The sequence below is a fragment of the Pelmatolapia mariae genome, linkage group LG22 (assembly GCF_036321145.2).
Source record: "Pelmatolapia mariae isolate MD_Pm_ZW linkage group LG22, Pm_UMD_F_2, whole genome shotgun sequence".
NCBI classification, from domain to species: domain Eukaryota; kingdom Metazoa; phylum Chordata; class Actinopteri; order Cichliformes; family Cichlidae; genus Pelmatolapia; species Pelmatolapia mariae.
In genome coordinates, this window is record NC_086245.2 from 2,310,804 (window position 1) to 2,331,693 (window position 20,890).

Sequence of the window (20,890 nt, forward strand, 5' to 3'; positions counted from 1 at the left end):
ATGGCCCAGGATCATGACACCTGGAACTCCAGACTGACGAGATGTAGTATCAGCTATCAGGAGTTTAGGAGCTTTTAGGAGGTACCAGTTAGGTGGTCACTCATGTTTTGTCCTCTTCACTTTGGACTTCCTATAAGAAAGATTGTCTTTCATTTTATATACATTCACAAGTTTTCTGAGGCTGTTTAATTTTTCAGTATTTTAACAGGGTTTACAGTGAAGTCATCTAAACCTGAAGTCAATGGTCATGACTTAAATTTCTGAGAAATCAGATAAAGAGTTGGGGTTGTAATGGAATTAAAAGTGATGATTGCTTTTAACAACATGGAGAATATGGCAAAATGTGTATGTGTGTGTGTGTGTGTCCTCAGTGAACTGTATCAGTCTCTGCAGTATCTTCCAGCTGCAGCAGTCAGTTCAGTTTCTGTTCAGTCTGACTGAGGGAGGTTTTTGTACGACTGTTTTTCACTGTGTGAACACTTGTAGACTGTTAACATTGAATTCACCCTGACAGTAATAAACTGCTGCATCTTCAGCCTGGACTCCACTGATGGTCAGAGTGAAGTCAGAGTTTGATCCATTGCCTGTAAAACGAGCTGGAATCCCTGATTGTCGTCTGTTAGCATAGTAAATGAGCAGTTTAGGAACTCCTCCATCTTTCTGTTGGTACCAGGATAAAAGGTTGGAGCTATAAACATTCTGACTGGTCCTACACTTGATGCTCACAGATCCTCCCACAGCAGAGCTCACTGCTCCAGGCTGAGTCACTGTGATCTGTCCTCTGGAAGTGCCTCTCTATGGAAATGATCTGACTGACTCCAGCACAGACTTGGATCAATCTGATGATGCTGTTTATCAATAAATCAATCATTTCATGATAATATTGAGAAATATGTCAAAGAATGTTTTGTGGAGCATAATTAAGAAGGTGAAAGCTGATTTGTTTAAATCTGACCTGATTTTAGAGGAGAAATGTTCCTTAAGATCTCACAGTAATTTCATTAGAAAAGAATAAACATTTCTTTCTTGTTGTCCAAATGCAGTAATTTCGCAAAACGTCTTTGGAAATGTAGTCCAAAGTTATAAATCAAAATTTTATTAAAATATTTAGTTAAATGTGAAACATTATATGAAATAATTCACTTCATAGAAATCTGAACTATTTGCCTCAAATTATATTTTATAAATAGTGATTTTGGAAAATTGTTGCACAGTTTCTTGTTTCAGTTTTTATGTTTATAAAATTATACAAACAGTGAATGATTTTGTTGAGTTTGTTTGTTTCAGAGTCAGAGAGCCGTGTCTCTCTACAGTCAGAGTTTTTTGTACGGCGGCTCAATGAGTTTGTATCACTGTGGTACACGTTCGGTGGAGGAACCAGACTGGATGTTAACTGTAAGTACATTTGACTCATTTATGAGCTTAATTATATATTTCTAATGTTGATTTTATAATCTTATATAAATGCTTCATTTATCTCATAATTATGCAGTTAAGAGATAAATTAATAATTATGTATTTATTATGTAATTATGCTTTCACAATGAAATCTTCTTGAGCATTTTGTTTCACTGAAACTCAAATTTTTTAAAACTTTTTTTAATAGAATTTTAGAATCTTCAAAAACATTTCATAGATGGCACAGTTTTGATTCCATGTTTTAACCTTTTGCTGAAGTAACTGCAAATATTTTGTGATCAATTTTATTTATCTATTTAAAATGACTACACTGCAATATGGTTACCTATGCTGACCGAGGTGGGCTCAGTTTATGAGATGTAATGTGTCATTAATTTATTTTTATTGATCCCAAATACAGAAAAAATAAGTTTGTTTTTTCCTGTTTAATATATAAAATGTTGAAATCTTCAGTTTTGATAAAATTTTGACAACTTAATTCACTGATTATTTTAATTCTAATTATAAAACTAAGAAATAGGTCACAGATAACACACGAGAACATCAGAAGTCAAAGAAACGCTTTAATATTTTTATCTTTGGTACTGAAACTCGTCTGTTACCATGGTTACCAAGCTCAGAGAGGGAAGTGAAACAGCTGGAGAGCAGTTTCACCCAAACTCCCAGTTTCTCTAACATCTATTTTCTCTCTCTCTCTGCAGTGGGTCGAGTACCCCCCTCCCTGACCGTGCTGGCGCCCTCTAGTGAGGAGCTGCAGCAGGGGAAGGCTACAGTCATGTTCAAGGTTCAAGGGTCTTTATTTGTCACATGCATAGTTATACAAGTATAACACACAGTGAAATGTATCCTGACACGCTCCTCGACATGTGCAAGGGGGGGGGGGGGTAGAGGAATAACATTATATATATATATAGTATATACATTGGGTGATTGTGCAGTAGTAGCAGCAGGCAGGTGAATTCTGTACATTAATAAGAATAGACATCTGACTGTTTTACAGAATAGACAATATAAACATATTTAAAGTTAAAGGAATATGAAATGTACATTGTGCCTGGGTTTAGAGTGTCTGGAGTCCTGTCTCAGTCAGTTATAGATGATGTGAGAGGGCGGGTGTGTGTGTGTGTGTGTGTGGGGGGGTGGGGGGTGGGGGTGGGGGGGGGGGTGGGGGGTTAGGGCCCGGATGGCTTGGGGATAGAAGCTCCTCTTGAGTCTCTCTGTCCTTGCCCGGATGATGCGGAACCTTCTACCAGATTGCAGAAGTTGGAACAGTTCGTTGCCAGGATGGGACGGGTCCTTCAGTATCTGCGCAGCTATAGTCCGGCATCTCCTGGTGTAGGTGTCCTGAAGCGGGGGGAGAGCAATCCTGCAGCAGCGTTCTGCTGTATGGATCACTCTCTGGAGAGCTTTTTGGTCCTTCACACAGCTGTTCCCAAACCATGATGTCATGTTCTGTGTGAGGATGCTCTCCACAGCGCCTGTATAGAAGATCCTGAGGATCTTTGGAGAGACCCTGAACTTCCTCAGTTGTCGTAGGTGATACAGGCGCTGCCTAGCCTTTTTGGTCTGGACCTGAATGTGGGCAGACCATGTCAGGTCTGAGGAGATGTGGACACCGAGATACTTAAAGGACTGCACCCTCTCCACTGGAGCTCCATTGATGATAATGGGCTTGTAGTCTCTGTGCTGACTCCTTCTGAAGTCCACCACCAGCTCCTTGGTCTTGCCGACGTTCAGCTGGAGGTGGCACCATGATGCCAGATTCTTCACTTCGTCCATGTAGACTGCCTCATCGTTGTTGGAGATGGCGCCCAACACCACTGTGTCGTCAGCAAACTTCACAATGGTGTTGGAGCCGTGGGTGGCCACACAGTCTGAAGTGTAGAGGGAGTAGAGCAGTGGCGAGAGGACACACCCCTGTGGTGCTCCTGTGTTGACGGTGATGCTGTCGGAGACACACCTACCCACCCTCACCACCTGAGTTCTGCCAGTGAGGAAGTCCAACACCCACGCACACAGACGGCTGTTGAGTCCCAGATCCCTCAGCTTTGTGAACAGTCTGCTGGGCACTATTGTGTTAAACGCTGAACTGTAATCAACAAACAGCATTCTCACATAGTTACCCTGTTTCTTGTCCACGTGGCTGAGGGTGGTGTGCAGGACGTGGGCGACGGCGCCCTCTGTGGCTCTGTTGGGTCGGTAGGCGAACTGGAGCGGATCTGTGGTGTCTGGGATGGAGGAGGAGATGATGTTCTTCAGCAGCCTCTCAAACACCTTCATTACTACCGAGGTCAGCGCAACTGGCCGGTAATCGTTCAGGGATGAGGGTTTGCTGTTCTTGGGCACAGGGATGATGGTGGATCTTTTGAAGCATGTGGGGACCACAGACTTCGCCAGGGACTCGTTGAAGATGTAAGTGAACACACCTGCTAGCTGGTCAGCACAGCAGCGCAGCAGACGGCCGGTGATGCCGTCTGGCCCCGCCGCTTTCCTTGTGTTCACTCTCCTCAATGCCGCTCGGACGTCGTGCTCCGCGATGCTGGTCACCGGTCTCTCGCTGATGACGTCACTGTCCTCGGTAGTCAGGCGGTAGATGGCATCAGTGTTGCCAACTTAGCGACTTTGTCGCTATATTTAGCGAGTTTTCAGACCCCCTAGGGACTTTTTTTCTAAAGAAAGTCGCTAAAAAAAGACGTGAAAGCGCGTATCGCTTTTACTCTCAACAAGCAGCGGGTGCTGTAACGCAGTCAGTTCTTCTTTTACTCTTATGCTGTTTTGTGGATCACAAGGTTTAAAACTACTTATAAACACACACACACAAAGTAACTCCACCAGAGTGCCTATTTCGGGTCACTTTTGCCGGTCCAAGCCCGGGTAAAGGAGCAGAGTTGGAATTGTGACATTAAAAAAAACAATAATTGCTAAAAGAAATTTAATTTGTAGTTTTAAATAAACTCTAAATGCATTTAGGACGTTTTTTACTCACTTTATGTCTCTTCCACGATGTTATTTCTCTCTCCAACAACATAGGTTACAATTATATTAGCATGACCAATTATGCAAATTAAGTGATGACGTCATTTAGCGACTTCTAGCGACTTTTAGGACAGCCAATAGCGATTTTCCTTACTGAGGAGTTGGCAACACTGGATGGCATTAGCCGCCTGGCTAACCTCGAAACGGGCGTAGAACTGGTTCAGCTCATTGGTGAATGCAGAGTCGGCGTTGATCGGCGCAGTGTCCCTGGGTTTGTAGTCCGTAATGGTGCGTAGTCCGTGCCACATACTCCGTGTATCACCCTGGTGGAAGCGGGACTCCACACGCTCCCGGTACCGGCGTTTGGCATCTCTCACCGCCGTGTGTGTGGCCAACAAGGGCTTCCCCTCAGACTGGAGGCTGTCCTGGAAGGTGGATGGAAGAAGCAGCAGTGGAGAGGAGAGCAGGAGCCCCGGGGCGCTGCAGAATGACGGCCACTACAGCTGGAGCAGCACCCTGAGGCTCCCTGCAGACCAGTGGGAGAAGGTGGGCTCTGTGACCTGTGAGGCCACCCAGGGCTCCCACACTCCCACACAGACTCTGATGACAGACCAGTGTTCCCAGTCCTGAGCTGACTCACTGGGACTCTGATACTGGCTTTAGTCTGCAGCTTCTCTCAGTCTGCTCCCTCTGTGTCTGTATTGCTTTGATAGTTTTCATGTTTTCATGCTTGTGGCACTGTTGATGGTTTTAATACTTCAAATAAAAACTGAGGTCTTCAGATAGTGGTTTTCATGTGTTTCCATTCAGCTGCTCTTCTGTCTGATAATCATCCTTCAGGTTCAGCAGTGATGCTTCCACACACTGAAAATTGAATTTTCACTGTATCTCTACACATCAAACTCTAAATGAAAAAATTAAAAGAACTAAAGAAAAAAAAAGAAGAAAACAATAATTAAAAAAAAGACTCACAGCCAGCAGCTGCTCCCTGTTATAAGTAGTTTCAAAGTATTTTGTAGCTACATTGTTTTTCATCATGTGGGTTTTTTTTTTTTGTGGTTTCCTGGGTGTAGCAGAGGCAGCAAAATATAGTAACAGATTATTGTAACCTGCATGTTCACTGCAGGTTAAAAAGTGTAAAATTCAGAATAATATGTTTTGTGTATATCACTAGCTAGTCAGGATGGACATAAGTCTGATGTTTTGAGTCTTTTTTTTGAGTCTATTGTTTTTAAGCTTAGAATCATGTTAACATCAGGGTTAGACATTGGTTATGAAAGTTAGACTTGTATCAGGGCCTAAAAAATAATTGTGAAATTTTTCTGAAGACTGTGTGTGTGTGTGTGTGTGTGTGTGTGTGTGTGTGTGTGTGTGTGTGTGTGTGTCCTCAGTGAACTGTATCAGTCTCTGCAGTATCTTCCAGCTGCAGCAGTCAGTTCAGTTTCTGTTCAGTCTGACTGAGGGAGGTTTTTGTACGACTGTTTTTCACTGTGTGAGCACAGCTTGACTGTTCAGCCAGTGATAACTCTGACAGTAATAAACTGCTGCATCTTCAGCCTGGACTCCACTGATGGTCAGAGTGAAGTCAGAGTTTGATCCACTGCCTGTAAAACGAGCTGGAATCCCTGATACTCGAGTGCTAGCATAGTAAATGAGCAGTTTAGGAACTCCTCCATCTTTCTGTTGATACCAGTACATATTGTTGTTGTTATAAACATTCTGACTGGTCCTACACTTGATGGTGACTGTGTCTCCCACAGCAGAGCTCACTGCTCCAGGCTGAGTCACTGTGATCTGTCCTCTGGACTCTGAGGATACAGAGACAAAAACATAAAGCAGCTTCATGGTTTTGTGGGCTTCATTTCAGAGGGACAGATGTTGATAGAGGAGAGGAGTTTGATTCTCTGGACTTTACCTGTGAAGCAGCAGCAGAGGAGAGTCCAGATGAGGACGCAGATCAAAGTCATGTTTTTGATGAGGAGGATTTCTGTGGCTTCTGTTGTGATGAAGGACAGCTGTCAGTCATCCAGTGTTCAACTCTCAGGACTATAAACTTTCCCAGAGCACTGGAGCATGGTGCTGCTGATGCAAAGTGCCTCTCTATGGAAATGATCTGACTGATTCACACAGAGACTTGAATCAGTCTGATGAGCGAGTTTACTATAAGTGAGGGAAACTGATTTAAAGACAGTGGAACATCTTTGAATGACTTTGTACAGATGCATTAGCGCTCTCTGTCATCATCATTAACACAGAGTGAGGCGAAATTTTTTAGGTCAAATAACTGGAGAATCAGTGACAAGGAGCATTGACATTACTGGTGCCTAAAAACCAGAATCAAACACTTAATTATGATTTTTCTTTTTTTTTTTTGGCTTCTTTGCTGTGCCGTGTTTCACTTTGTCACTGCAGAAAAATTAACTTCAGATTATCTTATAACTGTCTCCTATTTAATACACAGCAACAGTTGCTTCTGTAAAACTGATTACTTAAAATGTTGCATTAAAATTTTCTTAGGACAGTTTTAAATTGTAGCAGAGGAGACACTGGATCATTCTTCATGAAAGCTGAGGAGATATAATGTCCCTCAAGTCACAGAGAAACACGATGTTCAGACTGTTGCTGTAGACAAAGGATCAGCATGACTGAGAAGTGAGAGAGATGGAGATCATGTAAATATTAACTGATATTTTCTTTTTCATGCCATCACCTGCTAATACCATAATTCAGCTTGCAGAGTTTAAGCATTGCTTTATTGTCAGTCTTTAGGATTATCATTAATTCTTTTTAGTTCAGTCACAGAAAGCTTGAATGAAGGAGGAGTTACACTGAGTCATCTCTCCAGCATTGTGTTAACAGAAACCTGAATGCTGCACAGCTGCAAACTGCCAAAACTTCTGCTTTTATAGAGGTGCTCACACTTACTGATGATCAATTAATCATATGCATCTGATTATCAGCACCTGACTTCTAATTACCTTCTCAATCCCTATGAAAGTAGTAAGGGTGCAGTCAGTGTTTCACACACTGCTTCTGCATTTGGCTTAGTTTTTGTTAAACACTGATAATATGTTTAGTTATTAATCTGTGGTTGGATTGATCTCATTTAAGCCATGCTAAGGTATTAAATTATTCTCATTATGTACTGATACATAAAATCGGAGAACTGAATGAAGGTGGACCATTTTTTTATCATGACAGTACGTGTATGATCAATTAGTTTAAGTCTCTGAAGTTTGAAAGGAGAAATCATAATAATTATATTCAACTCCAATAACTGATGTCTCTGTGTTGTTCAAAGGTTTTAAATCATCTTATAAAATAAAACTTTTTGGTGAGTTTCTCAGAAGATTATATGAAAATACATATATCCTTTAAAAACCTAGTTACAGCTTTATGTGTATCTGTGTGCATCTGCAAATAAATTAATGACTAAATAACTCAGAGAGTAAAAATCTAATGAAAATATTAATTTGTTGTCATATCAGCTGATGAGTGAACAGTGAATTATTTTGTTGAGTTTGTTTGTTTCAGAGTCAGAGAGCCGTGTCTCTCTACAGTCAGAGGTTCTTGTACGGCGGCTCAATGAGTTTGTATCACTGTGGTACACGTTCGGTGGAGGAACCAGACTGGATGTTGGAAGTAAGTTCATTGAACTATGTTTTTTTATTTAATCTAGTAAAATGTTTATCTTTAAAATTAATTCTTAGACTGCTTAGATAAAAGAAAATGTTTTTTTCCATTTACATTTTTTGTATTCATGGTTCTCCTCTTATATCATGGTCGGTTACTTAGAGCAGACTTTTTTTCTTTTCTATTTTTCTGTCATACATAAATTAAAATAAATTTATCTGTAAATAACAGTCATAAGAATAAGATCCTCCTGTGATTAGTTTCTAAATTCCCACAAAGATAACTTTGATTAAATATGATTTCTGCAAGTGAAACTGTGCATTCAAAAATGTTTTATATTATTGTGTCAGACAGGTTCTTGATTCAGAATTAGTTTAAAATCATGTGAAATGTTAAATGTTTGAAATCTACATGAAAAACATTTGATGATCGTGAGCAGCTGTTCTACTCTTGTTTCATTAAATTCTTCAAAGCCGTCTATGATTCAGACTTTTAATGATTTTGAAGAAAAAACTTGTTTCCACATCTGTTTCTTTTATTTCCAGTGTAGTTTGAACATATTTCAGGTCAAACTGTGTGATGATTCTCTCTGTGCTGATATGCATGAGAGGTTTCTTAAAGGGAAGTGAAACAATGTGTGAGTGAATGACTGGTGGAGCAGAAAAAACACCTGACAGAAACTTCTTAACGGAGAAATTCAAATTGTGGTTCGTGTCCTCTAAGCTGATTGGTGTTTCCTAGGTGATACCCGCCCCGCCCTGAAGGTGCTGGGTCCCTCCAGTGCAGAGCTGGAGAATGGGAAGGCCACGCTCATGTGTGTGGCCAACAAGGGCTTCCCCTCAGACTGGAGTCTGTCCTGGAAGACGAGCGACAGCAGTGGCAGCAGCAGCATCAGAGGGGAGGAGAGCAGGACTCCTGGAGTGCTGCAGAATGACGGCCTCTACAGCTGGAGCAGCACCCTGACGCTCACTGCAGACCAGTGGGGGAAGGTGGGCTCTGTGACCTGTGAGGCCACCCAGGGCTCCCAGACTCTGGTCTCAGAGATACTGAGGAGAGACCAGTGTTCCCAGTCCTGATGTCAATCACTGAGTCGTTGATGATGTTTTTCTTTTGTCTCTTTGTTTCTTTTTGTTTGCAGATTTTAAAAAATAAACACATCAAATAGTTATATTTTCATCTCATAATGACAAAAATCATAGCAACAGTCTCCTCGAGTTTCATCTTTTTGTGTCTGTTGTAAAGCTGATATTTCAAACTTTTAAAAGAATGAAACTGTAATGAGGAAACATGTTCTTTGACTCTGTGAATTTAATAAATGCACATTAAAAATAAAGATTTTGTAATATTTATTAAACCAGACCAAAAGAAAAATGTTAACAGACACAGCGAGTGCAATGTGCAGTGAAATGGTTAAATATCAGAATCAGAATACTTTATCAGTCTCTAAGGAAATTATGTGGATGCAGTTGCTCCAAGACATTAATAGTGAAAGACTGAACTAAATTCAATTAAACATAATATTTTGCAGTGATTCATTCTGATCCATGATGCTGAGCACAGGATGAAAAAGTTAAACATGACCAGAACTCAGATGTCATTTGTTAAACACAGAATCATTCGTGTCTGTTTTAACTTCATATTGTTAGGATGCCTGGGTCGTTGACCCAGGGTTTTGAGTTTATTATATTATTTATCATTTCTAGTCTTTGGTTTCTTTGAGTTCTGTCTTATGGTTTATGTCTCTGTGTTCTCTAGTTGCTCTGTCTCCCCTGTCAGCTGTATCCCCTTGTCAGGTTCGCGTCTCTGTGTTATGTTTCCTGTTTTACTTTGAAAGTCCGTGTCTCATGTAAATGCGTCTGGATTTGCTTCCTTTGTCTCGTTAGGCCTGATTTGCCCCAGCTGTGTTTCCCTCTTGTTACCCATTCCCTGATTGCTCCCTCTGTGTATTTAAGCCCTGTGTTTCTCTGTGTCCGTGTCGTGATCTACCCTTATCTTGCTGTGTGTTCTGTCTTCCTGCCTGCGTTTATTGTTTGTATTTTGGAAATTTGTTATTTTGAGTTCAGCATTAAAGCTGTTTTTTGAGTTTACACTTGTCTCCGGAGTCTGCACCTTGGGTCCTTTTCCTGCCTGCACACAGCCGTCACATAACACACATATTTATACGTTTTGTAGAATAAGGGCACAGCCACATGAGGCTGTCCTGAACACGTTATTTTCTGTTTTGTGATATAGTGGGTAATAAATGTTTAGCAATGTTATCATTTTGACTGGTTCTGTGGATGATCTGAAGACACTGTGTGTTGTGGAAGTTTTGTGAGTGTAGGTTGAAAATAAAGTTCAGTGTTTAGCGTTTTGGAAAAAAGCTTTAAAAAAATGTGTCTTAATAATGTGGAAAAATTGTAAAATGTAAATTCTTAAAAAATAATCTTGGAATAATTCATCCATTCTCTACTGCATACCCTTTTCAGGGTTACGGGGGGGCTGGAGCCTATCCCAGCTGTCTTAGGGCGAGAAGCAGGGTACACCCTGGACAGGTTACCAGTCTGTCGCAGGGCTAACACACAGACAACCAGTCACACTCATGTTCACTCCTGCATTCATACCTATGGGCAATTTAGAGTTTCCAATTGATCTATCCCCACTTACTGCATCTCTTTGGACTGTGAGAGGAAGCCAGAGTAACCAGAGAGAACCCACTCAAACATGGGGAGAACATGCAGACTCCACACAGATGTGGAATTGAACTCAGGACCTTCTTACTGTGAGGCAACAGTGCTGCCCCATGATTTTTCGTGTGTGTGTGTGTGTGTGTGTGTGTGTGTGTGTGTGTGTGTGTGTGTGTCCTCAGTGAACTGTATCAGTCTCTGCAGTATCTTCCAGCTGCAGCAGTCAGTTCAGTTTCTGTTCAGTCTGACTGAGGGAGGTTTTTTGTACGACTGTTTTTCACTGTGTGAACACAAACTGACTGTTAGGATAGTGAAAACTCTGACAGTAATAAACTGCTGCATCTTCAGCCTGGACTCCACTGATGGTCAGAGTGAAGTCAGAGTTTGATCCACTGCCTGTAAAACGAGCTGGAATCCCTGATTGTCGATTGCTAGTACGCCAAATGAGCAGTTTAGGAACTCCTCCAGCTTTCTGTTGGTACCAGGATAAAAGGTTGGAGTCATAAACATTCTGACTGGTCGTACACTTGATGCTCACAGATCCTCCCACAGCAGAGCTCACTGCTCCAGGCTGAGTCACTGTGATCTGTCCTCTGGACTCTGAGGATACAGAGACAAAAACATAAAGCAGCTTCATGGTTTTGTGGGCTTCATTTCAGAGGGACAGATGTTGATAGAGGAGAGGAGTTTGATTCTCTGGACTTTACCTGTGAAGCAGCAGCAGAGGAGAGTCCAGATGAGGACGCAGATCAAAGTCATGTTTTTGATGAGGAGGATTTCTGTGGCTTCTGTTGTGATGAAGGACAGCTGTCAGTCATCCAGTGTTCAACTCTCAGGACTATAAACTCTCCCAGAGCACTGGAGCATGGTGCTGCTGATGCAAAGTGCTGCTCTATGGAAATGAACTGACTCTTTTGCTGTGAGTCAGTTTGCTGCATTGACTTGGTACCACTTGTCCTCTTACATTGAAGGATCACTGAAAATGTATTAAAGTTGCTCTAAAAAGTCATCACTATGCCCTAATTACATATTTATATCCTGATGGTTTGGTAACTCTTCATTTTTATACAAATGTATTAACAGAGCTCTCTGTCACATCAAATGAGGGAATATATTTGGGAAAAATAATTTCCATCCCTTCAGTCCTCTTACACCATGGAGACTCTCTCACATCAGCTGTTTTCTCTATATCTATGTCAAATTAAATTTTATCTGTAAACAAGATTACAAGACTACATCCTCATATGATTCATTGGCTGTAGTGCAACACAAGAAAAATAAGAAAAATAAGTAAATCACACAGCCACAGCTTTACAATGAGTAGTCGTTTTATTAACTTGACAGGTAGTGAGTGTCAGGGTGGGCATGGCCAAAACAACAAACAAAACACACTAGAAATGAATCAGAACTAGATTACCTATAGTGAGACAACCCCTAAAGAAAATACAAGCCCCTTACCTGTCTCCAACACAGCTGAATCAAATGGTTTGATTGCCTCTTCAGCATGCCATCAAGTTTGGCCTGATAACAAGCCATTCATTTGATTCAGGTGTGTCGGAACAAGGATCCATCTAAAAGCTGCAGGACGGTAGCTCTCGAGGACTGGGATTGGGCACCCCTGGACTAGACTCTAGTTAAGGTTAGGTAGCTGCTAATGTTAGCTTGTAAGCTTATTTAGTTCTGCTTCACTTTGCATGGTAACAAGTATAGCCAATGATGTTCATAGGTCATAATATTTTCGAACTGTAAAATGTTTACACATGTCAGCTGAACCATGATATTTTGTGTCTTGTTTAGAGTTTTACCATTCATTCTTTCATCAAAAGCCATGCTATGCATCCAATGGAAAAACAATCTACCAGAAAGGAACAACGGTGTGGTTTTTCTTTGTGAGATGATGGTTATCTACCTAGCTAGTTAAGTGTGAGGGAGGAATAAATACCAAAAACACTGCCTGAAATAAACCTGCATCATTTTCTATTCGAAAGGTTGTAATGAATGACTGAACTTTGCTTGAAATCATGTAGGTGAAAGGTCATAGAGAGAGCAGCAGGGTGTGGCCTAAAATAGGGTGATGTAATGTCCTATGATGTGGACATGAAGGAGAGGAGGAGAGAGAAGAAGAACATATATAAAAACCTCATGCAGACGGAATAAGTAGTTCTGCCTCTAGTTTCCTGTGATGGGTAGAGAACATCTCTCTGTATGTTCACGCCTTCAGTGGAAGCAGGGTGGACATTCAGAGGACCAGCATTTAGAGCTGGGCGAGTCTCCTCAAGCCAGACTTCCTGTATTGGGGCCGACTGGTCGAATCTACATTGTAATGCAGCACGAGCGATGAGCCGTCATTGCAAGGGGACAATGCAACTGAAAATAAACTGGATCATAACCCTAATATTGATCAACATTCATGAGGTTCTTGCACTGACTGTTTAAAGGTTCAATATTAGTGTTTAAAGGGTGTAATATGAGGCTAATCATGTGTGGATACTTTCAGCTGGACTGTGATCTATAAAGAAATCTTTTTTTTCCTTTTTAGGAAAAAATATAAAACCTTACAGTCAATATGGACAAGAAATCAAAAAAATAAAAATGTGTGACACTGTGTCCTGACTGAAAACTGAAAGATTTGACTGTTTGTGTTTTTGTTATCTGTATTGTTTGTATCTGTGTGTGTCCGTGTATAAGGTTTAGAAGTTTAGACAGTAAACAATATGTTCAATAATTATTAAACATACAGGAGGAAACTTTAGCTTCTTTATGATTCTGGTTGACACTGAGATTTTCTTTTCCATTAATATAAATATTATAAAAGGACATTTTGAGCGTCGTCTTATGTTTTTGTGTTGCTGACTGTGAAGGATTCTGATGCTGATCTTTGTCTTCATATGTGTCATTTTTAAGTGTGAGTAGCTGAGACGTGTGTGAAGTTCAGGTGAAGACATGATGGCTGAACATTTTCTCATTAGGTGTCACAGCTCAGTTCATGTTGATATTTTTGGAAATGAGATAAAATGTGGGATCATGATGGGATAGAGATGGATGCTGAGAAACTGATGCAGAGAAATTTCCTCCAATCAATCATTTTAAACATGTTTTAGTTTCACCTCAGTGTGTGTGTGTGTGTGTGTCCTCAGTGAACTGTATCAGTCTCTGCAGTATCTTCCAGCTGCAGCAGTCACTTCAGTTTCTGTTCAATCCGACTGAGGGATTCCTAAATTAAAAAATTCCTAAAATACCTTTATTTGCAGATAGAATTCCAAAATATAAGTAAAAACTTTTTAAAAATACCCCTGTATGTGTAGGCAGGGTCTTAACAATGAACATATGAAAAAAATACTGGTACACTTTCCAGAACTTAATATTTTTGTGAAATTCTAAACATAACTACATGAATCAGAAGTGTTTTTAAATTTTGTCATGGATCGCTGTGTGCAGGCAGGAGACGAGGACCCAAACGCAGGACTCATAGAGGCAAACGTGAAGTCAAAACAAGTTTAATGCTGAACTCTAAAATAACAAAACTGAAGATCCAAAAACAAACTTTCGCACACAAGCAGAGAGAACACACAGCATAAGATGAGGGTGAACCAACGTTAACGATGCAACGAAAGCGGAAAGGCAAACACAGAGCTTCAATACACAGTGGAGTAATCAGGGAATAGGAGACAGGAGGGAAGCAAGGCTGGAAGACGTTAGAGCGAACGAGACAAGGGAAGCAAAACTAGACACACTGACCAAAGACACAGACCTTCAAAGTAAAACAGGAAATATACACTGACAGAACTCAGGGACACGATACTGACCGAGAACAGAAACCAAAACCAAAGAACTAGAACATCTTAACCCGAAAACATAATCAGAATAAACTAGAACATACGATCATAATAATAATAAACACCAAACGCTGGGTCAAAAGACCCAGGACCATGACAAATTTAGGCTGTTTCAGTGTTTAGAGTTGTGAAAAAAAGTGTCAGGTTTAAAGAGAACATGTGGAAAACTGTAAAAAGTACATTCTGACGTCATATTCTTTGAATATTGTTGTAAAGGGTTCTGTTTGTTTTAATGACACTACAGCGGCTCAATGAGTTTGTATCACTGTGGTGGACTTTTGGTGGAGGAACCAGACTGGATATTAACTGTAAGAACATTTGACTTATTTATGAAGCTAAAACATTAAGGTTAATTTCATTTCCTTCTACCTGAATACTTCATGTTTCTGATAAAAATAAAATCTAACAAGCGAACAAGATGGCAGCGCGCACAGATGCAGCGGCTCTATGCTCTCCACTTAGGTGCCTTTCTTTTTCGTTTCTCCTCTTTTTCTTCTTCTTTTGTTTTCCTTATTGTGAAGCCAAATTTTCCTACAACCGTCTGGAATTATGCAAGATCGGATATAACAGCCAGATCCCCATTACCAGTGATTATCAGAGGGTGCACAACATCCCCCCGGAGATAGCGAGAACATCGGGTGCTCCGTGGATTGTTATCGGCTCTGCCAAGAAACGCAGGCGGCGGAAGGAACGCAAACAAAAGCGGGGATGCCGGTCGGGCCTGCTAGCCAGGCTAAAGAGACAGCCTTTCAAACCACCACTCCCGAGCATCTTTCTGACCAACGCACGGTCGGTCGTCAACAAAATAGACGAACTGAACCTACTTCTCGCCGCACAGCCAATCGTCCGCGACTGCTGTGTCCTGGTCGTCACGGAGATATGGCTACGAGAGGGAATTCCCGACGCCTCCGTGCGGCTAGCGGGCCGCACAATGCACCGCAGCGACAGAAAGGCTACAGTGGGAAAAAGCAGAGGAGGAGGTTTGTGCATTTACACACATAACAACTGGTGCACTAACACTAAGATCATCACCACAGTCTGCTCCCCGGACATAGAGGCAATGTCTGTCATGTGCAGACCTTTCTACTTGCCCAGAGAACTGCCTGCAGTGCTAATAACAGCAGTCTACATACCACCAGACGCTAATGCTAGCTCAGCCCTTGCATACCTGCATGACATTATTTCCGAACAGCAACGGACATACCCAGAGGGAGTACACATCATTGCAGGGGATTTCAACAGAGCATGCTTAAGAACTGTGCTGCCTAAATTTGTACAACATGTGAAATGCCCTACGAGAGGAAATAACACCTTGGATCATGTTTACTCAAATATTAAGCAAGCCTACAGATCTGTTCCCCTCCCCCACCTGAGCATGTCCGACCACCTCTCTCTACTCCTTGTCCCGGCATACACACCACTCAGGAAAAGGACAAAGCCCACCATCAGAACCATTAACACCATTTCTGAGGAAGCTCTCGCTCAATTGCAGGACTGTTTTGCTCTCACAGAGTGGAGTGTCTTTGAACAGGATGACCTAGAGACTCACACAACCGCAGTGCTGGGTTACATCAAACACTGCATGGACACTGTCACCACGGAAAAGCGGGTCCGGGTCTACCCCAACCGTAAACCCTGGATGACAAGCAAGGTTCAGGCACTGTTAAAGGCACGCAACTCTGCATACAAATCTGGAGACCAGGACATGTACAGCAGAGCAAGAGCAGACCTTAAAAAAGGCATCAGAGCAGCAAAACTGGACTATTCAAACAAGCTATCAGATCACCTCTCTGATAACAACTCCAGGAAGGTATGGGAGGGCCTGAAACACATCACCAATTACAAAGCCAATGGGACAAATATAGATAATATGGACATCTCGTTAGCGGAGGAACTTAACCACTTTTTTGCCCGCTTCGAGAAAACTGCAGTCACCCCCACCATGCACACCACCCTGCCCACAGCGTCCTCTGAGCACAGCCCCCACACATTTAGCCTCCAACAACATCAGGTCCGAAATGTGTTCAGAGCAGTAAATCAGAGGAAAGCTGCTGGCCCCGATGGAATACCTGGTAGAGTGCTCAAAGCCTGTGCCGACCAGCTGGCTCCTGTGTTCACCAGACTATTCAACCTCTCCCTGACACATGCCTCTGTCCCTCACTGCCTGAAATCATCAACAATAGTCCCAGTCTCCAAGTCCACCACCATCAGTAGCCTCAGTGACTACAGACCCATCGCACTGACTCCAGTGGTTGCAAAGTGCTTTGAGAAGCTGGTCCTAAAACACATAAAGGACTGCCTCCCACCCAGCTTCGACCCCCACCAGTTTGCCTACAAGGAAAATAGGTCCACAGAGGATGCAATTTCCACTGCTCTCCACTCCGCTCTGCATCACCTGGAGAATCCTGGGACATCAGTAAGGATGCTCTTCATTGATTTCAGCTCGGCCTTCAATAGTATCATCCCAGACATTCTTATAGACAAGCTGGTAAACTTGGACTTCCCCCCCCTCCACATGTGCATGGATCAAAAACTTCCTCACAGACCGTTCACAATCAGTCAAGGTTGGCAACCAGCGATCATCCACCCTGTCACTCAGCACTGGCTCACCACAGGGATGTGTGCTGAGTCCACTATTATACACCATCTACACCAGTGACTGCACCCCTACGCACCCCTGCAACATCATCATCAAATTTGCAGACGACACCACTCTGATGGGGCTCATCACCAACGATGATGACACCGCCGACAGGGATGAGGTCCAGCGACTGTCAGAATGGTGTAACTACAATAACCTCACCCTAAACACCAAGAAAACCAAGGAAGTGGTCATGGACTTCTGCAAAACAAGAACTGATCCCCCTCCCCTATCCATAAAAGGTGACTATGTGGAGAGGGTGTCCTCCTTTAAGTTCCTCGGCACCCACATATCCGAGGACCTATCCTGGTCCACAAACACATCAGCCCTAGTAAAGAAAGCCCAGCAGCGCCTCCATTTCTTGAGGGTTCTGAGATGGAACAGGCTGCAGACTGAACTCCTAGTGTCCTTCTACCGTGCCACTATCGAGAGTGTGCTGGTGCACGCCATCCCTGTGTGGTACGCTGGTTGCACAACAGCTGACAAGAAGAGACTACACAGGGTCATCAGAAGTGCAGAGAAGGTGATCGGCTGTCCACTCCCCTCCCTGGACTTAATTGCCAGCTCAAGATGTCTCTCCAGAGCCAGGGCAATTATAAAGGACCACCTCCATCCTAACCACCACCTCTTCAACATCCTGCCCTCTGGAAAAAGGCTCAGATCCATCAGATGCAAAACCAACAGACTAAAGAACAGCTTCTTCCCGTGGGCTGTCAGAACTCTTAATGCAAACTAAGAGTGTGTAAAGACTTCCCCAACACATCCACCCTGACACTGCTGTTGATCATCTATGTGCAATATCTCAGTCTTTCCATGTTCTGTGCAATATTTTTGGCTCAAGCGCAATTATTTTGGTCCCAGTCTGTTTCAGTGTTTCCTATACATACACCATGTATATAGTTCCACTCACATATGTATTGTTAGGATTCAGAAATTCTTTATTTCTGTCATTTAATCTGCCTTATGATAATTGCATTAATAACATGTTTTATAGCATTATTTTATCAGTAATATTTCTTACAGGGTTAATTGCATGCAGGCTTACATTACACATATTAATCTAGTAGCAGGCCTGAGCGAAGGCCCAAGTGTCTTCTGCTTCTTTCTGAGACCTGCAGCAGTTCTGTCTACTAAGTGATTGGTGACGAGGGTCAATAATTAGCCACTAGAGACCCTGAGGTTTGAAGTTTATTACCTTAAAAGGCAAGTGTTATAGAAAAGAGAAGTTATATGTCTGATTATAGATATTAAAAATGTACAAGATGTACCCATGTCTGTCAACAATGTATTTTTTGGCCTCCCTTTTTGTGGCCTCAGAAATAGCCCTGGTGATCGCAGAGGATCATTTTGAGGGGGACACTTATTTAAGAGAAGAAGAGTAAATACCGGACGAGGTCTGAGGAAATGTGAAGAGTAAGTAACTTGTTGGGCCTGCACTTCCTCTTTTTATTGAGGCCTTGTCTATAAGCAGCACGGACTAAAAACTCTGTACAGAGAGTGGTGTGATTAAGCGGGTTTTGTTTTTAGAGCAAGAATTGCAGCTGGTTTGGTGCGTTGATTTTGAAGTGATGAAAATTGTGTTTGTTTTATTAAGTTTGTGAAATAAAAGCTGCGCTATCTGGCCCCGTGTTGGTCAGCGTGTTATACTAAGCAGGTACAAAAAGTGTCTGTTCTCTGGCCATCAGGGCTTCTGATAAAATAGGAAGTCACGCCAAAGACCTTGCAAGGGCAGAGACATACAGCAGCCATCTGGTGGGACATCTAGTGGACAAAAAGTATACAAACCACTTAATGATCAGCTTGGAGAGTTAAACAAAGCTATTCACATGACTTTTACAAAAACAATTAAAGTAGCAGACAAAGAATTTAAGGTAGTAAGGAAAAATGTTGAGAGGTTATGTGCTGCTCAGCAAAAAAACTTTGCAAGACAGAAAACCTCTTCATCTAATTTTTGAACAAGAAAGGGAAAAGTTGTGAAAAAAAGAAAAAAGATTACAACAATTGCAGCAGGAAACATTAACTCATGCAATGAACAGACATACCAGAGCAGAAATAAAACTTTTGAAGGAAAACCATGCAAAATTTTGCAGATGGATCATAATGTGGAAAGGGATCTCACCTTGGATGAAAGAGGATGAGTCTCAAGCTTAAGTTCAAGAGGTAAATTCACCTCCCCAACAACAGGAAGAGAAACCAGAAACATTAAAACAGGTGCTCACCATGATAAAACTTCACTACCGTGAAGTTTTTAGAGAGAACAAATGTGGCCGAAGGTTGGATCTGATATGAGGCGAACAGAGGACCGGTCTAAAAAGATTAAAAAAGGTATGCACAAACCTGTTCAATAAGCAAATTTGTGCAAATTGGCTGAATTCTAAATTATCTGTTCGCTGAGTAGATGATCTTAACTATTAAAACTGGCGCAGTAGTGGTAAAACTGAATTCTTGAGAATAAAGTAAAACGTCGAAGTAATGAATGAGTGACTTTGAAGTAATGAGAAGCTTTGAAGCAAGGATAATGAAACTTTGAGAAAGACAGCACTGAGATAAGAAGTAACATGAGATGTTATGATAAAAGAAAAAGAGACCAATGCATGTTTAAGAATAAAGAAGAATATAAGAGTTATTGGTCAGTTTATGGTTTAATAAGTGTCAAACTTACGGGATTGGAGGATTCGGACGAGGGAGTCCGAGAAAAAGACACCGTGAGTTGAGCAAGATGTTTAACTGACTCAGGATTTCAGAGAATCGAGTCAGCTGTGATCTTGAGTTTTAATGGTAAGTTGATTTTAAAAGGAAAATCAATGTTTACCATGTTGAAGTAATTCTGATGATATTACTAGATGTGTTGTGACACAAGTGAAGAATAAGTTGTGTACATGTGAACACACAATTGTGTTGATATGGATGGATTGGTTGCGGTCCCTCTGATAAGTGAATGCTGGGTAAACTGAGACAAGAAACTGGTTTCAAATCAGCACTGGCCGCAGTGATGTACATGTGCGGAAGATTACTGGACCCGGCGAGGTCCATATGATGAAGTTCTTGGGCAGATAAATGACAGAAACAGTTTCTGAATTTTGAGGAGAATTTTGAAGCACTGAGGTTGAATTTTCTCTGTGCTTGGTGCACTGCGTGGACTTATATTAGAGTCATAAGTCCAAAGGATATGACTTGGAGGTCATTCATGGTGTTTAAAGAAAAACAGGAATTAGAAAAGGATATTTAATGTCATATTTTGTGTAAATTGAGGGGGACTCACCGTATGTGTTCACCTTTCTTCATTTAAAGGGACACAGACATTAACACACTCACAAAGTTCTTAGGTGTGAGTTACTTCCTCTTTTAATTTTAAACTGCAACACATGTGTGCATTGAACTAGAACTTTACCAGTGAATGAGACAGGATTTAGATTAGGGCTAGTTAAAGATTAAGATGACCTTTATTAGTCCCACAGGTGGGAAATTTGTTTTGGTTACAGCAAAAGTGCAAAGTTATGCAGCAGAAATTAGAAAACACTGGAATGCAATAAAAAAATAGAATAGAATAATATATAAAATAGAATAAAATAGAATACCAATACTATATACAGCTGAGTAAGAAAATACAAAATACAACTTTGTCAAAGAAAGAATTGCACATATAGCAGTCTTATTGCACGTATGAGGGTTCTGGTAAAGTGAAAACTTAAGGTTCAAAGTTTTATGCCCTGAAGGCC

General features: G+C 41.6%; 2 gene segments (V, D, J or C); both read left to right on the forward strand.

Annotated features, from left to right (window-relative positions):
* LOC134619817 (Ig kappa-b4 chain C region-like) lies at positions 1-5,166 on the forward strand. The segment is given in 4 exon segments: positions 1-46; positions 1,288-1,395; positions 2,121-2,193; positions 4,776-5,166. Coding segments are annotated over 4 exon segments (477 nt in total).
* Positions 5,167-7,981: 2,815 nt separating this feature from the next.
* LOC134619879 (Ig kappa-b4 chain C region-like) lies at positions 7,982-9,323 on the forward strand. The segment is given in 2 exon segments: positions 7,982-8,037; positions 8,770-9,323. A coding segment is annotated over 1 exon segment (264 nt).
* Positions 9,324-20,890: the final 11,567 nt, after the last annotated feature.